This window comes from Vipera ursinii, assembly GCF_947247035.1.
Source record: "Vipera ursinii genome assembly, chromosome: 5".
In the NCBI taxonomy this organism is placed as follows: Eukaryota; Metazoa; Chordata; class Lepidosauria; order Squamata; family Viperidae; genus Vipera; species Vipera ursinii.
In genome coordinates this window covers 23,415,541-23,440,185 of record NC_139518.1, presented here as the reverse complement: position 1 = coordinate 23,440,185, position 24,645 = coordinate 23,415,541, and the positions used below count along the sequence as shown (strand labels likewise).

The window sequence follows — 24,645 nt, the reverse complement described above, 5'->3', positions numbered from 1 at the left end:
CAAAATGATGGATACAGAGAATTTTGTTACAAAGTGTGATGGGATTTAATTGTTATTTGAAAGCTTTATCATTTGCAAATGTTATTGCTTCTTGAACCAAAAAGCATCCTAAAGTAATGTTAGACCATATATTAATATAAATAAGCATCTGTTTGTTACTAGAATGCTAATAATTTAAGGGGATTTTTTTAAAAAATGTCTTTGCTATATATTCTCAATAAAATGTAAGCTTAAATTGTCGGGCTTTTTAAAAACCTCTAAAATCCATAGTGAATTGCTCTTTTCCAAAGAATGTTGAATGAATCATTTATCTCGAAGATCTGTTTCTATGCCTACTGATTAATTTTAACAGGGCATCTGGCTAACTTTGATATCTGTTAAATTGCTATTCCTTTTCTCCGGAATGTGTTTTTTTCAGCTTCCCAATTTAACCTAAACCTTGTAATCTATGGGGTCTTTCTTCTAAATATTAGCCTGGTTCTAGAAACTCTAGATAGTTTCTGAGCCAAGAAGTAGTCACCAGACACTACTAGTTGCTGACAAGTAATAGTGGAAGGTCAAAACCAAGCTGACTATAAGAAGAAAGATGGCAAAAGAATATTTTGTTGAGAAGTGAAATTGTGACAGGTTTCTTTTGAACTGGAGGTGTATTTCGCTATGCATGGATGGCAATTGACACAGAAAAACAAGACAGTGGAGTTTTTTATGCTTTTACTATTTATAGTGAAACTACTTACAACACGCATTTACAACAGGTATATACAACACAGTCCTAGTGTTCATCTGGTATCACATTTCCACCCAGAGACTTATCCTCCCCCCCCATTAGCTCTCCTACTTTCTGTCCTTTTATTTCCATCTCATTCCTCTGTTTCTGGGCTTTTCAAGAATGAGTGCAAAGAAAGGAACGGGCTGGACTTACTGTAATGTGTTCAGTATGGCATGAACTTTCTCCTGGATCTGCTCAGCTGAATGCCTACTGTGTCTCTGGGGAAGAATTTGTGGTCCTCTTCTATTGGAAGAACATCTCTCAGGGTCTCCTGTCCAGTCCTTTCCCCAGGATCAGGGCTTTGCCAGTGACTGACCAACTCCTCCTTCCCATCTTGGGACTGACATGAAGATGTCCTCTCTCTCGGAGTCTTCCCTTCCCTTCTTCCAGAGAAGTCACCTACAGACCTTTACTCTCCTCTTCTAACAAGGAAATGGCAACTGCTTGGCAAGCTCGTATAACTTTACTTTTCCAATTTTTCCCTCCAGCCGCTGATTTATCTATTTGTTGGCATTTATTTATTTATTTCCTACATTTATTGTCCGAAAAATACTTTCAAAATGGCAACTGGACTTTTTTTTAAAAAAAAAAAATTCTTGAAGACATTTCACTTCTCATCCAAGACACTTCTTTGGTTCTCAGAACCGAAGAACTAAAGAAGCTTCTTGGATAAGAAGTGAAACTCTTCAAGTCAACCATGACCCGGATGACTAAGAACCCCATAGGCCTTCCTGGTTTTATTATTTTTATAAATAACTCAAGGGGTCAAAACCATACTTAAGACTCCTCCCTCTATTTTCTCCCCTTTTCTCTCCTCCCTCTTTCTTTCCAGTTTTGGTCAGACTAGTAGCATATCTCTCAGCAACTGAGGAGGTGGGTGTCTCTCCAAGGCTCTAGTCCCCAATGCCTATATACCAGGCTAGATCAATGGGATTTCTATCTCTGTAACTCCTCACAACAGCCAGGTCAGCTCATCATCCCTAGTGACAGCACAGTTGCCCTTCAAGGGCCAAAATTGAACTGCTTCTCTCTTTTTCCCATTCCATTTACTGACTCACCCCAGCCAAACAGCAGTCAGACCAGGCCACTAAAAACCATACACCACAGGTTGCTTGGCCAACATATATGGTAGTATACTTTATGCAAGGCCGTTATTATTAGTAAAATATTTGATATTGTTGTTACAAATAGTTTTCCATGCTAATCAAAAATATGAAAAAGAACCATTAATGTGTACATTTTTTGCAGAGCTGAAACAGAAAGAGGGCTTTCAAGGAAACACATTATTGAAGGTATTTGCTTATTTATTTATAAAAGTATTTATAGGCTGCCCGCTTCAAGGCCTAGGGTTATTTTGCAGGCAGCTAAACAAAATAAGATCTCACCATTCCTATTCCATATATAATAAATGCTTTATATTTTATACTCAGTGCAGTGCAACATTATTTTTGTATAGTAATTCAAATGAATGACCAGGGCTGAGAAATAAATTTAAATGAAAGCTTAAAACAATTTTGAAGATGCAAATTTCCCCTGGAATTCAAAATGTTTTGAGTTGCCTCTGTCTCCACACTTTCCAAAACTGCACTATAGCACATTTTTCCCCACACAAACTAGTAAACCATTCCATAGATCCAGTGTAGTGTAGTGATTATATTGTTGGACTCAGGTTTAAGTTCACCATTAGCTATGGAAACTCATCAGATAATTTTGAACCAATGTTTTAACTTACCCACACCTACTATAAAGAAAGAATATTTCCATGTAAGTCTCCTCAAGCTTCTGGAGAAAAGGTAGGATATAGATTGAGCAAGTAAATCAGCCAAATAAACCTTTAACACCCACGTGAGATAATCAGGAACTGATGGTAAGACACAGAGGAGTGTCTTGGATACCCCTTTTAATACATGGAAAGTTTCATCTTAACATTTGTCACTTATGTTAAGATGAAACTTTCCATGTATTAAGAGGAGTATCCAAGACACTATCATCATAAGGGGAGAAAGATGGTGACAGTCAGGTCTAGATGATTAGGCTGCAGTTCCCATCTTCCCCAGTTCTAGCCAGTTTGGAGAAGGTAGTTTAGGAAGATCTCATATGTTCTTTTGTTGCACCATATTGAAGTCATGTGTTTTATTATTAAATCATTGTAATTCAATATGTAATTCTAATTCTTCTATTTTGTGTATTCAGTTTTTGGAAAGTCTTAAATAATTTTTTTACTGTGTGGAAATATGCATTAGGGACTGGAGATAAGCAAATAAATAAATAAATTGCAAAACAAGCCACATACCAATGTGAACTTAATTAGATGTTCCTTCCTGCAACTGCTGAGTGCCAGCACCTGGATAGCTCCAAAAATTATTGCATTATCTTCCAAAGTACAAAGATCCATGAATTCAATTTCCAGTTGAGGGTTTGAACCCTATAGAATAAAATCTGGCAACTTACTGAAGAGTTCCAATAAAAAAGGAAAACAGTGCTTCATATTGGTTAGTGTAACTTAAAACAGTATGTATTTCTAAACCTTGCCTCTTGAGGGATGTACTTTTAGGGGTTGACTGGGCAATGCCTGTGTTCTCCAATCCAGTTTCCATCATAATAAGCAGACAAAATAAAGCCATGCAAAAAGAGAGACATTCTTCTCTTGTTTTGGTTCTTTTTAATAGGCAATATAATTTTACCTCTTCCCCACCCTATCTTTGAGGAAGACTTAAATGGATGATGCTTCTAAGCTATTAAAGTCCATGTCATGTGCTTGGCTCTAATGATCCCGTTTCATTTCTAGGGTTAAAAGCCTCTCTCCAGAGACTGCAGCTTGAATACGTGGATGTGGTCTTTGCAAATCGACCAGATGGGAATACTCCAATGGAAGGTTAGCAATAAACTTAATAAAAGCATTTTGTTTAATTGATCTTGGCTCATAGGTCTATGGTGCTTATGATAGGATAGAAAAATGATTATCCTCAAGTATGCAGGGAATACAAATTATATAAGAAAAATTTAGGTCCTGATTCTTTGGAGTCTTCAATATTTTTATTAGAAGATATATACTTAGAGTAATGGATGTGTATTTATGTAGCCCACAATACTTAAATGTATTTATCTGTAAGTATTGCTAGAGCAGTTTTCAACATCTTTTGTTTGCACTACATAAATCCTCCCTTTTCTTGAGTTACTTGTATTTTAATTGACTTAGGATTTCAACTTGATACTGTAATTTCTGTGCAGCTCTGGTCAGTCATGGCAAAACCGTCCATCATTAAACCGTACAGATTTACTTAGTTGGCATTTTCCATTTTACTTACAGTATTTATTTAAGAAATAAATGACCACCCATTTTAACCAATATGCTTTGGGTAATGAGCAAGAACATAAAAATACAACGAACAAGAACTAATTAAAAACCTATTAAGGCAGATCACCTGGAACATATTTTATGCCATACATTTCGAGTGCATAAAAAATTAGTTTTAGGAATCACTGCCAAAAATGCATAATGATTTCACACTAAGGAAATTTACACAAAAGCAGGCAGAAATGAATTTTACATGTGAAAAATTAAGAATGGTCTAGATCAGGGGTGTCAAACTGCAGGCCTGAGGGCTGGATGCGTCACCAGGAAACCACGCCCACCCCATTGCTGGCAATGGCGAAAAAGCTCCAATATGTTGTGCAACATCATGTGACATCGCGAGTTTGACATATCTGGTCTAGATCAATATTTTTCAAACTTGTCCACTTTGAGATGTATGCACTTCAACTTCCATAATTCCCCATCCATCACACAGAGGTTGAAGTTTGTATATCTTAAAGAGGCTAAGTTTGACAAACACTATTGTAAATGGACAGATACTGGTGTTTCCATTTATACTTGAAATCACCATACAAAACCCGAAAGAACTGTTTGAGTTTCTTTAAATTTGAGGCCAGTGTACCATCAATGAAGCATAAATTGGGTTATTAGTTGGTGCTGGAGGCAAAGGCAAGCCTAAATAGGGGAGGTTTACTCAACCCTCTTTATAGAGTTAATTTGACTGTGATTCATTGATCAGGTTATCAAGTTAATGTGCCTGGCTTTAAAGTGAAATAACAAATGGATGCAGTTAAAACTAAGAGTCAAAGAAAGCATATCAGAAGTGGCTTCATTCTTCTAACTGGCCTCTAAAAGCCTTGAGTTCCTAGTGCTAATTGTTAGTTCCTCCTTGTCCTAGTTAGCATTCTTGCAGTTAGCACTTTCACATTTCATTACTGCTTGCAATGTTCTTCACACTTGAGTGTTCCTAGCACCTAATTGATTGATTATAGGCAAGCCAATGCTTAATTTTCCCAAAGAATTTGTACATGTATTAAAGGACTTTTTAGCTTAAGTCCAAGAATTGTTTCTCTGGATATTAGAGAGGTTGTCATAGCACTGATTCATTCCTCCCTCACTAACTGCATAGCAGTTAGTAAATATAAAATATATGATATATTATACAGTTTCTCCACTTCCATTTCTAGATATCAAATTAAAGACCTGCAATTAAGAAGACTAAATTCTGTGGGAGGTTCTATACAATGCAGTTATCCTCATAATAGCTACTTCTAAATTTTGTGCCAAAATAGGTATTATTCAGAACAGACTTTGAAATAGACAAAGCCTACCCCCCTACCCTCCCCATACACATATTTATACTCTCTGGGGTGATTTAATCACACAGCTGCCCTTGCTTGCTGAAGTCCTTGAACATTGGAAGAAAGATTTTAAAGAGATTACCCATTGCTGCTCCATGTCATGACTATATATGATAAAAATCATGAACATGGGTTGACAGTGGGCAACCTTTAAAAAAATCTGTTGTTCATCAATAATGACAAGTGTATTTGCTGGCTGCTATTGGAAGAGAGATGATGGCTTGGGTTTATCCAGCATCATTTTTCTTGGTCTTTGTACCATAATGAAAAATTACAAAGGTTCCCAGGATAATAGGCAATGCTGTATTTTTGGTTGTCTTACCTTGGTGCATGTAGAACTCAGGTGCTGATTGATTATATTTATTTTCTGTAAATATTCTTTTGACTAAAATATACTTCATGATAAACAATGCAGTCATCAGACCTTAGCAAAAGCAAATGCTAATTGCACTGCTTTTTGTTTTCATCTTTTGCAAAGCCTTAGTTATCCCTACAATAGTGCTTAGCCAAGCTGCTGTGATTTCATGTATGGCTTCTAAAAACAATGGGAATTATTTATTTCTCTGGACTGCTTTGTGTATCACCATTTGTTTCTTAGAGATTAATCTTTTTTTAAAATGCTGCTTTGACTACAGTGTTCTATTAATGGCATTATTTTTTTTCTGCACCGAATACCCAAATTAGACATATTAGTTTCTTACATGTAAATTTATCTGTGGTGCATTATTTTTTAATATAAAAATGTAAAGTACAACTCATGCCTTTTGTACAAATTAAAACTGACACCAGTAGCATTTCTTAAATGTTTGGTTTGATATGATGTTTCCCTGTGGTGATAAAATTTAGAGCCTTTACTGTAGATGGGAAGAGGACTGCAAATTTGTTAGCAGATAATGAGCTTAACAAGTTTTGTGACTTGGAGCAAAATATAACCTTTTTACTCAACCAGTTACAATGAAGGGGGGGAAAATACAATAGGACTGCAATCCTGCACATAGTTCATGCTGTTTGAAATCCCATACCAAAGATAAGAGTAATTAAATTCAGTGGCATTTGAACTACCCTGTTCTTGCACAGAAATATATTCATGACAATCATAACTGCATGTGCACAGTTCATTCTAATGGTGTTTATATGAACACCACTTCACAGAGAACAGTTTTCAGAATTATTCCTCCCCTTAGTTGCTTGCAGCTGAGTAAGAATTATGGGGATGGCCTAGGGATCATCAGACTCAAGTCTTGCTCACCAGTAACAATAAAAATAATTGCTGGAATGGCTGGTCTCCCTGCTCTTGTGTGTTTGGCTAGATTTCAGGCCCCTCTGCCTGCAGCAATGCTAATCTCTTACAGTTGTTAAACTGTGTCTTCTCCCTGCTTATTCTTAGTACCCCTAGATTACTTTTGTGTTTTTATGAAGATTTGTGTTTGGGGATTATCTGCACTGTACTAATCTCCCTTTACACAGACAACTTCAAGTATTACTTAATTGGGAAGCAGTGGAAAAAGTAGAACAGGCCAGATTGAAAAATACAAGACAATTTACATGTGAGACTCAGTCCAGGCAGTGATTAACAGGCATACAGAATTTTATCCATATCTATAGATGTATCAAAAGACATAAGTAAGGATCCAACATTAGCCCCTCAATTCAGCACCCAACATCCTCCCATCTCACAGCAATCCACAATCTACCAGCAGTTAGATATACTATCTTCATATCAGCCTGATAACCAAAACACATCTGGATTTCAGCAGTCACAATAAAAGCAAATATATAAATCCATCAAAAATAACCACCCTGCACCCAAATATATGCAAGATAGGTAAGACAGCAGGTAGGAGGGGGAATTGCTAGGAGGGAGAATTGCACATTTCATCCCAACTCCAGCACTGATGGTATTATCAAGTGGGGAAATAAAATGTCTGCCACCCAGATATAAGCTCGGGGAACTTCAATAATAAAATGTGGTTGGGTGTTTTCCTTTCTATTGCATCAAGAATTCAAGGAAGTCTAATTTGAAGTATTTGGGGATTACATTTTGTTATTCTTCTTACGCTTTTAGAGTAGAAGGGCAAAGTTGAATTTCCTAAAAAAATGTTTTGTTTTTTTAGAACGGTGTTCCCTTTATATACATACAAGTTAGAATATCAAAAGAACATAAAAATGCTATTTTACACATTAACCAAAAAATGACATAGGACTTAGATTGGGTTAAAATGATTACATGATAATTTATATGCAGAAATGGAAAAAAAAGTTTGCAATTTAATTTGCAATGTAGCATATCTCACCACAGTGAGGACAGTGAAAATGGCTGGCCTGGGGGCTTTCTTAATCTACTATCCAAGAGATACATTTTGATGAGCAACTTAGTTTTACACTGGGCAGCCTTTGCAATGAAAAAAATGCTCTCTGTCCTTAACATTGCCTTAACATATGCATCGTCATAATGAAGTCGGGATAGTGATTTTCTGTTTCTATCCGGCTTTTGAAGAAAAGAATTGTCTGCGATTGAGATCTTGGCATTTAAAGCATGATTTAAATAGCTCTGATTAAATCCATAGCATGAAAGTATTTACTGACCAAACTTTTGTAAAAGTTTTTTTCTCTGAAAGGCATCAATCCTATAATTAGTGTAGAACAGGTAACTTGTTGCAGTTTCAATGGGGATTAATTGTTGAAAGTTCAAGAAAGGACTATTTCAAAGCTAGCAAGGATCTAAAACATGTGCTGCTAAACTTTTTTATTAAACAATAAGCCAATATTTTGTAGTCTGACAAATTTCAGAGAAGTAGATTAAAATTTGAGATTGTAAGATTACAAATTAAAAAACAAAATCATTTAAACAGAAAAGCAATTTAAATTCTGCAAACATGAAACAATTTTGTATATGAATCATGCACATTTGCATGATTTTATATGCAGATTTATCCATAACTGCAAATATGCAAGTGATGCATAGAGACTTAGGTAACAATAATTGGTCAGCTTTGCTAAATTTTGAAACAGTAAAACAAGATTGAACATTGTGATAGCATGGAGGTGTAATCACACACACAAAAAACCACAACAACCTCCTCCCCCCCCCAAGATCACAGACTAGAGAAATGTTGAAAAAACATTCTGAAGAACCACATCTACATGGAGGGAAGTGCGTAGTGGGGTGCCCCAGGGCTCTGTTTGGGCACCCAGTGCTCTTCAACATCTTCATCAACAATTTGAACGAGGAGATAGATGGGGAACTCATCAAATTTGCAGATGACACCAAGCTGGTAGGAATAGCCAGCACACCAGAAGACAGGCTTAAGATACAGGAGGATCTGCACAGACTTGAACACTGGGTGCTATCTAACAAAATGAAATTCAATGGTTAAAAAAGTAAGGTTCTACATTTAGGCAAGAAAAACCAAATGTACAGATATACTATAGGGTACCTTGCTCAATAATAGTAACTGTGAGAGGAATCTCGGAGTCCTAGTGGACAATCACTTCAATATGAGCCAGCAGTGTGCTGCAGCTGCCACAAAAGCCAACACAGTGCTAGGCTGCATTAATAGAGGGATAGTATCAAGATCACGTGAAGTATTAATACCACTTTACAATGCCTTGGTAAGGCCACACTTGGAATACTGCATCCAGTTTTGGTCACCATGATGTAAAAAAGATGTTGAGACTCTAGAAAGAGTACAGAGAAGAGCAGCAAAGATGATTGGGGGACTGGAGGCTAAAACATATAAGGAACGGTTGCTGGAATTGGGTATGTGTAGTTTAATGAAGAGAAGGGTGAGGGGTGACATGATAGCAGTGTTCCAATATCTCAGGGGCTGCCACAAAGAAGAGGGAGCCAAGCTATTCTCCAAAGCACCTGAAAGTAGGACAAGAACAACGGATGGAAACTAGTCAAGGAGAGAAGCAACCTAGAACTAAGGAGAAACTTCCTGACAGTTAGAACAATTACGGTAACCAGTGGAACAACCTGCCTCCAGAAGCGGTGAATGCTCCAACACTGGAAGTTTTTAAGAAGAGACTGGACAGCCATTTGTCCAAAATGGTCTAGGGTTTGCTGCCTGAGCAGGGGGTTGGACTAGATGACCTCCAAGATCCCTTCCAACTTTATTATTATTATGGAAATGGAAAAATCACTACCATATTATTATTAAAATCTTCCTCCATCTTTTGTAAGAGTAGAAACAGCAAAAAAACAAGGGGGAATGGGGAAATCAGGATGAAGCTTTGTGAAGGAAAAGCTTCACTGAGAGGAAGGGGAGGGGGAAAGGAAAGAACAAAGCTCTGGAAACATCCCAGAAAATTCCTACTTTTAAACAGTCCAAAAAAGGTTGATTCACCTGCAAGCAAAACTGCCAGCAATGGCTAGCGTTCAAAACCATCCATATTCTTCGGCAGCCTTTGCACTTCTGCACATCAGTATCTCCTTTTCAACAAATGTAAGTGGGTTTCCTCAATTCACAGATAATTATTTGGGAAAATCTAATCTTCCTATCAGGTCAATAAAATTGGTGACTCTTTAGGGTGCTTCATACTGCTAATAGGTATCTTAAAAGCAAATGAAGCATGAGTAATTAATTGAAAAAGATTTCTTTAATCCAATGCTGGCTATGAAAATGTTCTGAAGGTCCAAGAAATGTAATTTGGACATAAAGGTATAGGCAACAGCCTTCAGGAAAAGTATTTTTAAGTTCTTAGAAGTCATTAAGATAGGATCCCTACCATCTCCATGCATACATGCACTGCATCTGTTTACAGCCTGCTGTAACTGTTTGACCAATTGCACAGCCTTGTTTTATGCTAATGCTCAAGCCCACCATGCTGTTAATTCTCAGAAGGGAAGATAAATAAACATCATAAAGCAGATGATGGAATGGAAATGTTTGTCAGCATAGCTTACCCATTTTTGCAGCTCTTGCCTTTGGTTATAGTGACAAGTATTTATGCGTCTAAGCACTGAAGGCTGAGTACTTCCATTTGAGTCACTGAACACACATTGAAATATTATCTGTCTCTGACAGCCTTTGGAGTTACCCATTAAATGAAAATAATTCAAAGAGAGACTCTGTGCAATGCCATACTTATTTACTCCAAAGTAAGCACTACTTTAATTAGACTTTTTTTGCTGGGGGGGGGCTGTTCTTTGAGTTAGTCTTAATTCCTGGACTAGTCCCTGCAATTTTCTTGACAACTCTTTTTTTAATGTATTTTATTAATTTTTTACAATAACATTCTTTTAAAAAGGTAAAGGTTCCCCTGCACATGCGTGCTAGTCGTTTCCAGCTCTAGGGGCCGGTGCTCATCTCCATTTCAAAGCCGAAGAGTCAGCGCTTGTCCGAGGACGTCTCTGTGGTCATGTGGCCAGAATGACTAGACGCCAAAGGCGCACAGAACACTGTTACCTTCCCACCATAGTGGTCCCTATTTACTGCTTAGTAAACAGCATGTTGTCTGGGTACAGTGTTTTAAAAAATCAATAATGATTAATTCTATAATTCCATAATCAATATGTTAATTAGTGATATATTTCTTTGATCTTCTCTTCATCCAATGGTATTCTTCTTTTATCAACATTTAGCAAATATCATTCTTAAAATTCAATACATATAAAGCTAAATATAATTCTTTTTCTTGTATTTATATAAATAACAGTAACATCAGCACATAGCATTTTTTTTCTTTTTTTAATCAGTTTATATTTCAGTTGTATTTATAGTAATCTTATTAAATTACTATATGTCCTGTTTTCAAATTCTTATTTAAACTTAATTTCCCCTCTGTATTCAAACCATTGTTATCAGTCATAGTTTTCTCAAAGTTAGTCACCTTTAAATATCCAACCTTTTCATTCATATACACCATCCCAATATTTTCACATTTCATATATTATAATTTATGTCATGACATGACAGTCATTAGTGAAAGCACCCATGTGACTGACCCGATTCTGCAATCTTTTTTGAGGCAATGTAAAGTAAAAGCAGTAGCCATAAAACAAACATGGCAGTCATAAAATGGGTCAACTCATTCCTATGGATGGTTTTTGGGAGAAACCAGCCCAAAAGGGCAGAAACTGGCAAAGATGTCATAAATTGCAGCCACGTGATTGCAGAATACTGTGGCCGGCTATAAAAGTGAGCTGGTTACCAAGCACCTGTCATGTGACCATGGAGACGGGGTGACACTATCGGAACTTTGGCACTAGGTCATAAGTAACTTTGGGAGCAGTCCATCAATAACTTTGAATGGTCACCAAACAACTGTAGGCTGATTATGGTAATTTGGAACAATTCCTTCTACCAGCTTTTCTTTACAGATCACTGAATAAACTCTTCCCCCTGTTAAACTGAAATATGCAGTAAATGGTTGCAATCGTAAAGGTTGCGTTTAATTTGCCATTTGTGGTCGGCATCTCGGCTTTTCTTCAGCTGATTGTTCATTCCTCAATAATGTTATTGTCTACTCCACAAGAAAACCATGAAATTCTTTAGACAAAGTATAAAAGAACTCTCTGGGGGGGGAGAAATAGCAGATCTCACAGAGAGGCCTTTTATGGAGCATTACACTTTCATCCTAACCCCACTAGGAATTCTTCCAATGTCTTCCTATTACCTGGCAAGTTGACTTGGAAAATGTGTTGGTCTCAATTGCACAACCCTCTCAAGTTACAGATGAGGCTATTCCTTTTCTATTAAGAAAATTGGTGCAGGATAAAAGGCATCTTATTCTCAACTGTGCTCATTATTTCAATTGTCTCACAAACCTTAGAAGTCTTTTAGTGGGCATGTGGCTATAAATCTCAAATCAAACAAGATGAAATAAATTATTATTATTTTTTTAAAAAAAGAAATACAAAACTAATTAAAACCCTTTCATCTTTTATAGCATTAAAATTATAGTTTGTCTAGGACGCATTCAATAGAACTGAGTAATTGCAAGCTATAAATAACAAGTATTCCAGAAGAAAGAAAGAAGCAAAATAAATATCCTGTTAACAATTATCTAGTCCTATTTGTTTTCCTTATGGTAGGAAGAGAGTAGCAGTAGCATGGTGGACTAGTGGTGAAGACATCTGCCTCCCACATGGAAGTTTGAGAGTTTAATCCTAGATAGCAGGAGGTGTTTCTCTCCTAGGGTGCAAAGAAAAAATATCTGCCACGAACTCCACATGGCATCAGGAAGAGCATCCGGCCACTAAATGCTCAGCTTCATCCACTTGCCCCAACTCTACCCCAAATTAAGTGATTACAGGATCGTAAAAAGGGAGTTATTGTAGGCAGAGGTTAATTTTATTTAAGGATGTCAAGAAACCAGGAGTCTGATAGAACCTTTTCTGACCAACAAATTTTAATGGCATGTGCATTGTGAACCACATGATTTGATGTCCTCATATTTCACTAATGTAGGCTAACAAGATATATCAGTCTACTCTGTTGTGAAGCCTCTGTCTAATTTCAACAACAATAAATTCCATGGAACACTTTATACCCCTTTTATTTTGTGTTGTTTTGTATCTTACACTCAATCTTTCCTGACAGTTCATTAATGCAAACTTTGATCATTAGTAGAAATTTCATGCTACAAGAGCTTCCAAGAATATATTGCTCAACTGGCTAAAATGAAGGCCAGTTACCATTCTGAACAGTAATGATTTGTTAACTTTTCATGGCATCATATTGCTGGAATCCTTTTCGGTTAATTAAGTAGTGGAATTCCCACTATTATTAAAAGGGCAATTTCTCTTCTTTTATTTCATTTTTTCTTTGTTTATTAGCTGTCAATCTCATCTTTTCTCCATAGAGAAGGCAGCTAACTAGAGAATCTTTCTTCTTTTTATCAGCACAACACTATCAGGGATTGTTGGTCTAAGAGAACATATACTTCCATGCTGAAGTTGGGTCTCCTCAGTCCTAGTCCAGCTGCTTAAGCACTATTGGTAGTCCTCATTTAACAGTTGTCTTGGAGAGCGACCATTCAGTTATGATGGTGATGGAAAAGTTATTTTGCAATCAATGACCTTTGCAGCATCTCTGTCTCTTGGCCACATGTTCATCGTTACAGTCAGTCAGTACACATTGTCCTGTGCATGACCCATTTTCTTTCTTTCTGCCCCCCTTGCAAAGCAGAGTCATTGCCTAAACAAGTTGTCTCCTCCTGAACTGCTTTTCTCCTTAGCACAGCTCTTCCCTAAAATGTGCTTAACTGCAAGTTAACAAGCTCAGTTTTGTGACCTTAATTAGCCTTCACAGCTATTGCCTGAAATTGACAAGACCTAATCAGTTTCACATTAAAAACTTCTGTTTGCCTCCTAAGGGAAACAGTCAGCATGATCACATTCCTTTCAGTATGTATTCCCCATTGTGTGACTGCTTACTGTCTTGTAATCCCTTCCTCTCCAAAGAATGTAAATACAAATATCAATTCTATTCTTGCTAATTATCCCAGGGATGGGCTGAGCATTCCAAAGAGTGGTGGGGTATGGGGGGGAAAAGGGCTAAAAGATTTATCCCTTTACCTGACCTCTTGTGAGTCGAGTCCCAGAAATCCTTCTGCCATTTTGACTCACCCAGCAGTTTGGAGTCATATCTGACATCGGAAACCAAAGGAAAGTTGAAATAAAATCATAAGCTCAGTTGCAGTCATGTGATTTTTCACTTAGTGACTTCCTCATTTAACAACTGAGTGTGGACCTTTGGTCATTCGGGTTTTTCCCCGCGTAGAAATGAAGGTGTAGGCGCAACGTTTTGACGGAATCCCATCCATCATCATCAGGCTGGTGGATTCTGCTTCCTTCTTCTGGGAGAAGCATGTGGTAGTGGCTGTTTGTTCCTCTTTTTTAAACTGCCAGAGGGGGTGTGTTCTGTGGATGGAGGTGTGCTCTGATTGGGTGGGGGATTAAGTGTGTTCTGATTGGGTGGGAGTGTGTTTTGAATAGTGGGTGTGTTCTGATTGGGTGGGGTTGTGTTTTGAGTGGATGGGCTGGTCTCAGCTGCCAGCCTTAGACCTGAGCTGGTGAGTTGTGCCAAAATATTATACTTGTGAGCAAACCTTACTGAGTTGTGTTTTTTTTTTAAAAAAACCTGATAAAAGTGGGGTTGGGAGATATCTTTTAGTATCTGTATTATAAATTTCAGTTGCTTTGCGGTTTACTTTGGGCCAGTCAATGTCTCTGAATTCAGTCCATCCTACAATACTGTTGGCTGGAAAAAAATGGTTGAGGGAATGTAGAAAAATATTGAAAACTCAAGATAACATTGATGTTTTGGGAACTCTAATGTTTAATGGGGAATGTAAGTACTCGGCAAAAATGTATGCTTGAGGTACCAGGCTAGAAGGAGTCCTTTTGAATTTTGAAAGCATAATTAGTCTAATTATGTCTATTTGTAAATACAGGTTTGGTTCATATATTGTACTGACAATGGTTTATTGAATAAATCACAATTGTTTTGTTTCACAGATTTTTTACAAACTGTAGTAATGGGGTTCACACAAAGCCTAAGCCAGAACAAATCAATTTCTTGGCCAATTCTCTCCACCACCCCCACCACCCCACACTTCACTTTTACATCCATAATTTTATTTTGTTCATTTCACTATTTACTTACGTAATGTTAAGAGGATGCAACGTGGTCAGGAACTCAGTATCTGTGACCTTGATCCTTCTCAGATTTCCTCTCCCCCTTTCTTTAAAGTTGTATTTTTTTCAAGCACCAAGTCTTGATTTCTTGCTTCTTAATGATAGGATTCATGGACCAAAAAGAACTAGCTCAGGGATGTTATGATCACTGTAAGACAATCTTGGACCCAAGAAGAAGAACTAATGGAGGACAAAGCCTTTGTTCACATCCTAAATTGACAGGAGAATAACTAGTGGGAGGCTAACCTCACACAGACTCATATTAGGAAAATGAAGAAGAAAATACAAAGAGCTCCACATGGTGTTTGTGATAATTACAGCTCTCGCATCATTGTCTTTTGGAAATGTTCCTACTCCATGACTGCTGATGTGAGCAATGTTGCTATGATTCCCTTACAGTGGAGAGGAGCATCTGCATAAGGTCTTATTTTCTATTGTGTGAGGGAAATATTAATGGCATCATAATTGGTACTGTTTTTGGAGGTATATGTAGGTTTTTAATGAAGCTTGGGAGAATAGTTTTTGTCTATGTTCAGCGTGCTCTTATTTTTCAGACATAATAATTCTTACTCCCATTATCCTGTTCTTGACAAGACAGCTTTACAGCCTTATATCCCTGTAAAGAATGCTGGGTGAATTGTTTAGCCTGAATCAGGCTAAGCTTGTAAGCCGCCCTGAGTCTTCGGAGAAGGGCGGGATATAAATGGAATTAAAATAAAAAATAAAATAAAATAAATCAACACTTCAGGACTGAGAACTCTAGATGTTCTCAGATTATGGGGAGAGTTGGACACATTGTGCTTCGTGTTAAGATATATATACATGAAATATTAAAAGTTCAAGCATTTCAGATAGTCCTCATTAAACAACCACTTGTTCAGTGATGGTTTGAAGTTACAGCAGTGTTGAACAAGGGGGCCTATGACAGATCCTTGTAGTTGCAGCTGTCACAATATTTCTGCAGTAGCACAATAGTGGTTCAGTGCTTGGGAGCTGGCTTGCAGTTATGATGTTGCAAGACCCTGCAATCACAAGATTGCCATTTGCAACCTTCACTGCCAGCTTCTGAGGAGCAGCGTCAATGGCAGGAAGTTGCAAATGGCAATCATGTCTTTGGAATGCTGTGGCCACATGGGATTTGCCTAGCAATGACAACTGGGACTGCCACAACTTTGTGTCTCTGCCAGCTTCTGAGATGACTTTTCTTGACTTTTCAGCCTATGCCTTGGTATTTCCTACCCCAAAATTAACAAGTTTGGTTCAACTTTTTTGATGTCAGTCATGCTCCCTCAAACAAAGTTTAGTGTTGGCCTATTTTCTTAGCGTTGTCATATCTGGGCTGCCCACATCCAAGGAACCTACTTGTTAGGATCAAGAACGTTAAAAATGTTATTTATCATTTTGCTGCCTCTTTTGGCTATCTGGATTTGTGCAGCCCAGTATATTATCCAGATCTTTCATACTGGATCTGGAATGCATTATGTTAACCTGGTTTGTATTCCGGCTGGAGCTTCAAAGGCTCTGTAGATATTTTCAATCAATCAATCAGCTGGTTAGCTTTTCTATCTAACTTTCAAATTTCCTTTCTGTTATGGCAGAGGTTTAGTGCTGTATGGTGGCAAAGTTATCAGGGATCATGTTCTAGCTTTGAGTGGAGGCAAGTTGATTAGGAGAAATGATGGCCTTAGGCACTCCCCCAATTCTTACACATAATGTTTAAGCATATATACATGTATGGATATGTGTATGTGTGTGTGTGTGTATGTTTGTGTGCACATGCAAATATGTATTTACATAAATTCTTGCGTTAAGTTGTTGACTGCAGTTAAAAATACTGTTGCTTTCTTTGTAAGAGAAATATTAATGCTGTTTGTTTGGAGTAACTCCTGCTTTTCCCCCTGAAAAATATGCATAGGATCAGAATATTTTAAAAAACAAAAAACAGAGCTGTTTCATTACCATCCTACCATATGTAGAGTTTCCATGGCAACTGTGTACTTAATGTCATCTGTGCACATAAAGTTCCAAAGTTGTAGTCCTATGAACAAATTTTTTTTTAACGAGGGAGGTGGGAGGGGAGTTGCCCATTTCTTTCTTTTACTGTTCTATATCAAACCTTTAGAATTAAAAGCCATGCTATCTAAGTGCGGCAACTTATATAATTATCTGTAACCATCAGATGTTGAGTTTTCTACTAAGATGATTTAGCAAAATTCCTTAAATCTCATTCATATCTCTAGGACAGAGAGGGCAAGACTCACTGCCCACTTTAAACTGAAACTACTTTGAAATGAAAGTAAAACATGTAAAGTTTATAGGAGCCACACTTCTGTTAGATCTTTGGTCATTCGGGTTTTTCCCCACGTAGAATTGAAGGTATAAGAGCAACGTTTCTACGAAATCTCATCCGTCATCCTCAGGCTGGTGGCTTCAGGTTCATTCTTCTGGGAACGGATGACGGATGAGATTTCGTCGAAATATATATATATGATGTGTATTTGATTAATCTTTTGAAGGGGTTAACACCTAAAAGAACATAACTTAAAAATTAAAAACCAAACTCTACTACGAAAAGAATCATGGTGACACAAAAAAGTTCTATTGTAATTATCCTCTGTGCTGTCAACCAATAGATTGATGATGATGAGTAAGACAGTTAGGAAAACTGGCAAAGTTTATCTGTTTTAGTTCTTTTCTTTTTTTAATGGAAAGTTCTTCTTGATCTGATTGGTTACCTTTTTTATCATATTTCAGTATCAGTCACACTGGTATTTATAGAACAGTGGAGGGGGTGAGGTTTACAATAATGCACTGTATACTTCCCAAGTCAGTTCTCAAACTATGCTGCTTAGTGATAAATCACATGATTTGCCTCCAGCTTGTGGCATCTCTAGTTAAAAGGATGACAACATGATAGTAGGTGACATGAGATTCTGATCTGCAAATAAGATCTTGGAAACCTACAAACCTACATCAACTTCCCTCCGTCCAGTGCGCTCCCACAGAGAGGGCCTCCTCAGGGTGCCACCGGTCAAAGAATGTCGACTGGTGGCCCCCAGGGGGAGAGCGTTCTCTGTGGGCGCGCCAGACCTGTGGAACCGCTTGCCGGTTGAGCTCCGGACGGCCCCCGACCTTCGCTCCTTCTGGCGCGAACTAAAGACCTACCTGTTTGAACAAGCCGGCCTGGCCTGATGGATGATGGGTTTGGGTTTTATTGCTTTTTATGTATTTTAACTTATTGTTATAGTTTTTGGGCATCTTGTTTAATTTCTTTTAATTTTTGTATTCTTGTCTTTTAACATGTATTGCCCTGTTCACCGCCCTGAGTCCTTCGGGAGAAGGGCGGTATACAAATAAAATTATTGTTGTTGTTGTTATTATTATTATTATTATTATTATTATTATTATTATTATTATTATTATTATTATTATTATTACAATTTATCAGAGGATGAAGACCAGAGATAGATAGACAGACAGACAGACAGACAGACAGACAGACAGACAGACAGACATGATAGAATCAAGCATAATAGTGTTAAGGAACAGAGTTATAAGCACTATGAAAATTATTCTACACCTCCTGTTAATAAAGGAACATAATTTATCAACATAATTAAAGTAAGGTCATCTATTTGGGTTTCATTTTCACACTTTGAGATCTTATTTATTTAATTTATACCCATCAGAATCAGAAAGATTCTTAATAGTTTACAACAATAAAAAACCCTAAAAACAATACAGGCTAAAAGGATAAAAAGACTTCAGTAAAAAGTAAAATAAACAATAGCTATCATTTTAGCCATCTGATAGCATAAGACAGCATCAGCTATCATCCATGCCCAGAGGACTTTTGGAATAAAGCAGTTTTGACCTCTCTTCAAAAAGAAACCAGATTTGGCACTGTAATAGAATAGAATATAGCTGGAAGGGACCTTGGAGGCCTTCTAGTCCAGCCTCCTGCTCAAGCAGGAGAACCTGTACCATCTCAGACAAGTGACTGTCTAGCCTCTTTTTAAAAATCACCAATTATGGAGTGCCCACGATTTCTGAGGGTAAGCTATTCCACTGGTTAATTGTCCTCTTCACTGTTAGGAAGTTTCTCCTTATTCCAGGTTGCTTCTCTCTTTGATCAGTTTCCAATCATTGTTTCTTGTCCTACCCTCTGGTGCTTTGGTGAATAACATGGACCCTCTCTTCTTTGTGACAGCCCCTCAAATACTGGAATACTGCTGTCGTGTCTCCCCTATTTCTTCTTTTCTTTAGATTAGCCAAACCCAATTCCTGCAGCCATTCTTCTTATGTTTTAGTCTCCAGGACTTTGATCATCTTAGTTGCTCTTCTCTGATTTTTTTTCCAAACTCTCAACATCTTTTTTGTGATATGGTGACCAAAATTGGCTGCAGTATTGCAGGTGTGGTCTTACTAGGGTTTTAAAAGAGGTACTAATACCTTGTGTGATCTTGATTCTATGCCTCTGTTTATACAACCCAAGATTGTATTAGCTTTTTTGGCTGCTGCTGCACACTGCTGGCTCATGGTTTTTGTATTCGTCCTTTTTGTCTTTCAGATTGTCAGAGAGATCTTTGTGTAGCCATGCTGGTTTCTTCTTGATTTTCTTATTTTTCTTTTTCAGTGGTATTGTGCTGGTCTGGGCTTTTATGATCACCTTTTTCAGAGTTTCCCACGCTTCTTGGGTTGTTTTCCCATTTAGGATTTTCATCCATGGGATCTTTCCTAGGTTCTCTGAGTTTGTTAAAGTCTGCTCTTTTGAAGTTCAAGACACTGGTTGGATTGTTTTCTGTTGCTAGTGTTTGCGATATATCAAATTCCAGTATGATGTGGTCACTTTCACTCAAGCTTCTGGCAGCTTCTGATCTGCTCTCCAAAGAAAGAATGTCATCACAGCAAAACAGTGTCTTTGTGCACCCCACAACAGATGAATTGAAATCTGTACATTCATATTTGTACCAAGTGAATCAGTCAGTACTTAGAAGCCAACTCAAGCAGGCTAAGTCAATCATTTCTGCCTCGAGAAGGCAATCCTGCATAAGAACCAAGCCATTTAAGGTTTTTACGGATCAAAAAAAATTACTTTGAATTGTAACCTGAAGCTTTCCAGCAACTAGAACTATATTTGTAATAAAAGCCTAACTCAGGCACAGTGACTTTTATCCATCAGCATGTAGGTCAACACAATTTAGCACCAGTTTAGCACTACTTTTCAGAAGTAATTCAGCATAGAGTGTGTTGCAATAGATGCTAAAGGTGGTGATAAGGACATTGCTTACCGTCACTATGTCTTCTGACTTCAGGTAAGGCTGTAACTGGAACATCAATGGAAGCTGGGCAAAATCTCCCCAGCCATGACTTCCATTTGGCTACATAGCAGTAACTGTGAATTCAAGAGAATACTCAAATTGTGGATCTGTTTCTTCAGGATAAGTGCCTTCTCATTTAGAATGATCTCTGGACAAAGAGCAACTCTATTCCCTTTGGGTTCAACCTTAGCTTGTATAATGGCCCTGGGAGATGCGGTGAAGAGAGGCTGGCTAGACAACAGTCAGAGAAGAGACAGCATAGCTGGCAGAATTCTATCAAGAGAAGTGAGTTCTATAAAAAGGAATTCAAGGAGTAGGGCAGGTTTAGCTTTCAAAATAGAGAATAGAGTACAGGCCATGAAATGTGTATTCAAGGCAAAGAAAAAAAGATTCCTCAACAGTGAGAGCAGTTTTATGTGGATCTAATGATGCAAAGAGACAGTGGGTCTCTTTTATGACATAATGAACAGACAGAGATTACATAACCATCTGTTACAGATGCTTAATTGGGATTCCCATGAAGAGGAATAAATTGCATTTGATGGCTTAAACGGCCCTTCCAACTCTGTGAATTTGTCAAATGACCCACTGAAATTCATTCATGCTTTTTTGCATATCCAAATAAACAGGACTTGTACAAACCCACCACCAATACAATATAAATTGTATTGTCCTCAATTCCGTTAGTTGCCTTGTGCTTGAGGAATTAAAGTTTATGCGCCAAAAAATCCCACTTAACTCTTTCTACAATGCTGCCCTCTTGTGTTATGAAACTTTAATAGTTTTGCCGCATGAGTAATGTTACCTCACTTAACCTTTTTTTGCTTAACAAAATTGTATGTTAACATGTTTCAAGTGTACCTAAATTCCCTAATTTCTTTTTCTCCCACAAAATAAGTGAAAATAATAATTATCACAATAACTGTTGACCATCATCCATTCTTATAAGTTGTGTCCATGGCAAGATGGCAGATGGAGCACCACAATGCAGGTCCTGCCCTTTTTGTGTGTATATCAATGTCTCTCACGCACATTCAAAATGATGGAGTTGTGAGACCAACCCTGTTTTGATGCCCTTGTTGTTCCTGCTGAAACAACTGTGAGATGCAGTCTTTTGCGGATTTCTGGCATTGATTGTCAAGCTTTGAGGAGCAATATGGAGATAAAAATTGTCTACCATCTGTCTTCTCAAGCCAGAGCATCATCTTTTTTTTTAATTTTCATTTCTATAAAAGTAAGCCTCAAGAAAGGATAACAGAAAGGTATGTACATTGTCTGCTTACCTTGTCTTACCAAATATTTTTTTAAAAAGTGTTGTGATTGAAACATCATGACATAGCCAAAAATTGTAAGATTTTAGTCTAACTACATGCCATGCCATGATATTTTACATGAGAACAATATTTGTGGCATTCTTTGGAGACGTTTTGTGAGAGTTCCAACCTCATAAGGTGTTTTGCTATTTTAAAAACTCATTTATTATTGTAGGATATAATAAGTGTTAAAAGTAAAAATAATAAAACAAAGTTAAAAATTCAGAAGGTTAAAAGGTCAACAAGGCAGCGGAAGTGTCCTCAAGCCACCAGGCATCCCCAGCACTCTTAGACCCATGTGCTAATTGGCAAAGCCAAGGGTTAACACTTTTCCATAAAACCTGTCAGATGTTCCAAAGGGTGGGGGCCTCTTCTTAGATCTCACCAGTCAAATTCCTTGACCTACCAGAAACACAGCATGCCTCCATTCTTGATGTGGCGGGATGGGTCAGTGCAATTGGGATGAGATGGTTGCTCAAGTGCTTGGGTTCCATGGCATGAGGAGCTAGTTGTGGGAATAATATCAGATAGACTTCCTCATCAGCAGTGGCTTTACTGGCATGCTGGGTCTCATTAAGGCTGATATTACTTATTGTAACACATTTTCTTTTTTGTCCTTTCTTACATTAAATAATTGCAGGGCAATTAATCAGTTTATATGTCATTTCAGATGTATTCATTATATTAATTTTACTGTAAGAAGATAACTTTATTTCAAAGCAAATTGTCTAGCATTGTAATACCAGAAGGATTTTTTTTTCTTATTCTTGTAATTGGAGTGGAGGCTAAGAGGTGAAAATGCAATTTAATATAATATGCTTGAACTATTTTACGGGGAGCTTCAGAACTAAAAATACAGAATAAAAAAGAGAAATTAAAAAGCTGGTTATGTAGTTTATAGCTCAATTAATATTAATATTTGTCTAAAGGGCTATTCCCTTCTTCTGTGAAGCCTAAACTTGATCTAAATGCATGACTGTACATTTCCATTTGCATACTGTTGGATGGTAAAAGGCAAAATGGTTTCTTGATTGAAAATCTAGGAATCTTGTTGGATTGCAGTACAAGATTAATATAAACCAACAGTGTGATGTATTTGCCCTCTCTCCCCTTAAAAAAGCAAACACAGTCCTTGGCTCCATTAACGAAAGTATAGTATCAAAGTCAAGAGAAGTAACGGTTCCTCTCTGTAGTATTAAACCATATTTAGAGTAGTACTACAAACCCTAGTTCCAGGTACTGCATTTTGGAAAGACACTGAAAAAATGTGTCATGTCTTTTTTATATATAACATTTTATTGATTATTTATAAAATTATTTATAAAATAATTGAATATTTTAAAAGCAATGTGATGACTGGATTGATCAATAGTTCAATAGCATACATAAGTCTTTAGTATAAATCTCATATTACAACATCGGATATTTCCTCTCTTTTTCCCTTACCTGGTAAGATTCTGGAAAAGATATTCAAACAACGAATCAGCGAGCACCTAGAGGCAAACAAAGTCATTACTAAAAGCCAACATGGGTTTGTCAAAAACAGATCATGCCAGACAAATCTTATTGCATTCTTTGACCAAGTGACAAAATTAGTGGATCAGAGGAATGCTGTGGATATAATTTACTTGGACTTCAGTAAGGCATTTGATAAAGTAGATCACAACCTTCTACTTGATAAGGTAGAAAAATGTGGGTTATACAGAATCACCACCAGATACATTCATAGCTGGCTGACTGGCCGTACTCAGCGGGTGGTCCTTAATGGAACCGTATCTACATGGAGGAAAGTATGTAGTGGGGTGCCCCAGGGCTCTGTTCTGGGCCCAGTGCTCTTCAACATCATCAATGATTTGGACGAAGGAATAAATGGGGAACTCATCAAATTTGCAGACGACACCAAGCTTGCAGGAATAGCCAACACACCAGAAGACAGGCTTAACCAAATGTACAGGTATAGTATAGGGGGTACCTTGCTCATAGTAGTAACTGTGAGAGGGATCTCGGAGTCCTAGTGGACAATCACTTAAATTTGAGCCAGCACTGTGCTGCAGCTGCCAAAAAAGCCAACAGAGTGCTAGGCTGCATTAACAGAGGAATAGAATCAAGATCACGTGAAGTATTAATACCACTTTACAATGCCTTGGTAAGGCCACACTTGGAATACTGCATCCAGTTTTGGTCACCACAATGTAAAAAAGATGTTGAGACTCTAGAGTACAGAGAAGAGCAACAAAGATGATTAGGGGACTGGAGGCTAAAATATATAAGGAACGGCTGCTGGAATTGGATATGTCTAGTTTAATGAAGAGAAGGACGAGGGGGGACATGATAGCAGTGTTCCAATATCTCAGGGGCTGCCACAAGGAGGAGAGACTCAAGCTATTCTCCAAAGCACCTGAAAGTAGGACAAGAACAACGGATGGAAACTAGTCAAGGAGAGAAGCAACCTAGAACTAAGGAGAAACTTCCTGACAGTTAGAACAATTAACCAGTGGAACAACCTGCCTCCAGAAGTGGTGAATGTTCCAACACTGGAAGTTTTTAAGAAGAGACTGGACAGCCATTTGTCCAAAATGGTCTAGAGTTTGCTGCCTAAGCAGAGGGTTGGACTAGATGACCTCCAAGGTCCCTTCCAACTTTATTATTATTATTATTATCTCAAGGTTGACTCAGCCTTCCATCCTTCCGAGGTAGGTAAAATGAGGACCCCGATTGTTGGGGGCAATAAGCTGACTTTGTAATAATGCCGCTTGGGGGGGGGGCGAAAGCCCTAATAAGCAGGCATATACATAGAATGAAGGCTATTGCTAAGCACATTGATTTGTGCTTCTTAGATTGTAAGCTGCCCTGAGTCTTCGGAGAAGGGTGGGATATAAATGGGAATAAATAAATAAATAAATATTAGGCTGATACAGT

The 24,645-nt window shown here is 37.6% G+C and overlaps 1 protein-coding gene across 2 annotated transcripts in view; it reads left to right on the top strand.

Annotated features, from left to right (window-relative positions):
* The window catches only part of KCNAB1 (potassium voltage-gated channel subfamily A regulatory beta subunit 1), a gene marked incomplete at its 3' end in the record, with an annotated part of 148,654 nt that overhangs the window by 109,378 nt on the left and 14,631 nt on the right, over window positions 1–24,645 (top strand). Inside the window, exons 7-8 of one of the 2 annotated variants that reach the window (XM_083364605.1) lie at window positions 2,018–2,061; window positions 3,558–3,644. In XM_083364605.1, coding sequence (XP_083220731.1) covers window positions 2,018–2,061; window positions 3,558–3,644 — 131 coding nt within the window. The remainder of the gene's footprint in view (window positions 1–2,017; window positions 2,062–3,557; window positions 3,645–24,645) is intronic. The other variant, XM_083364606.1, reaches the window with a different exon arrangement.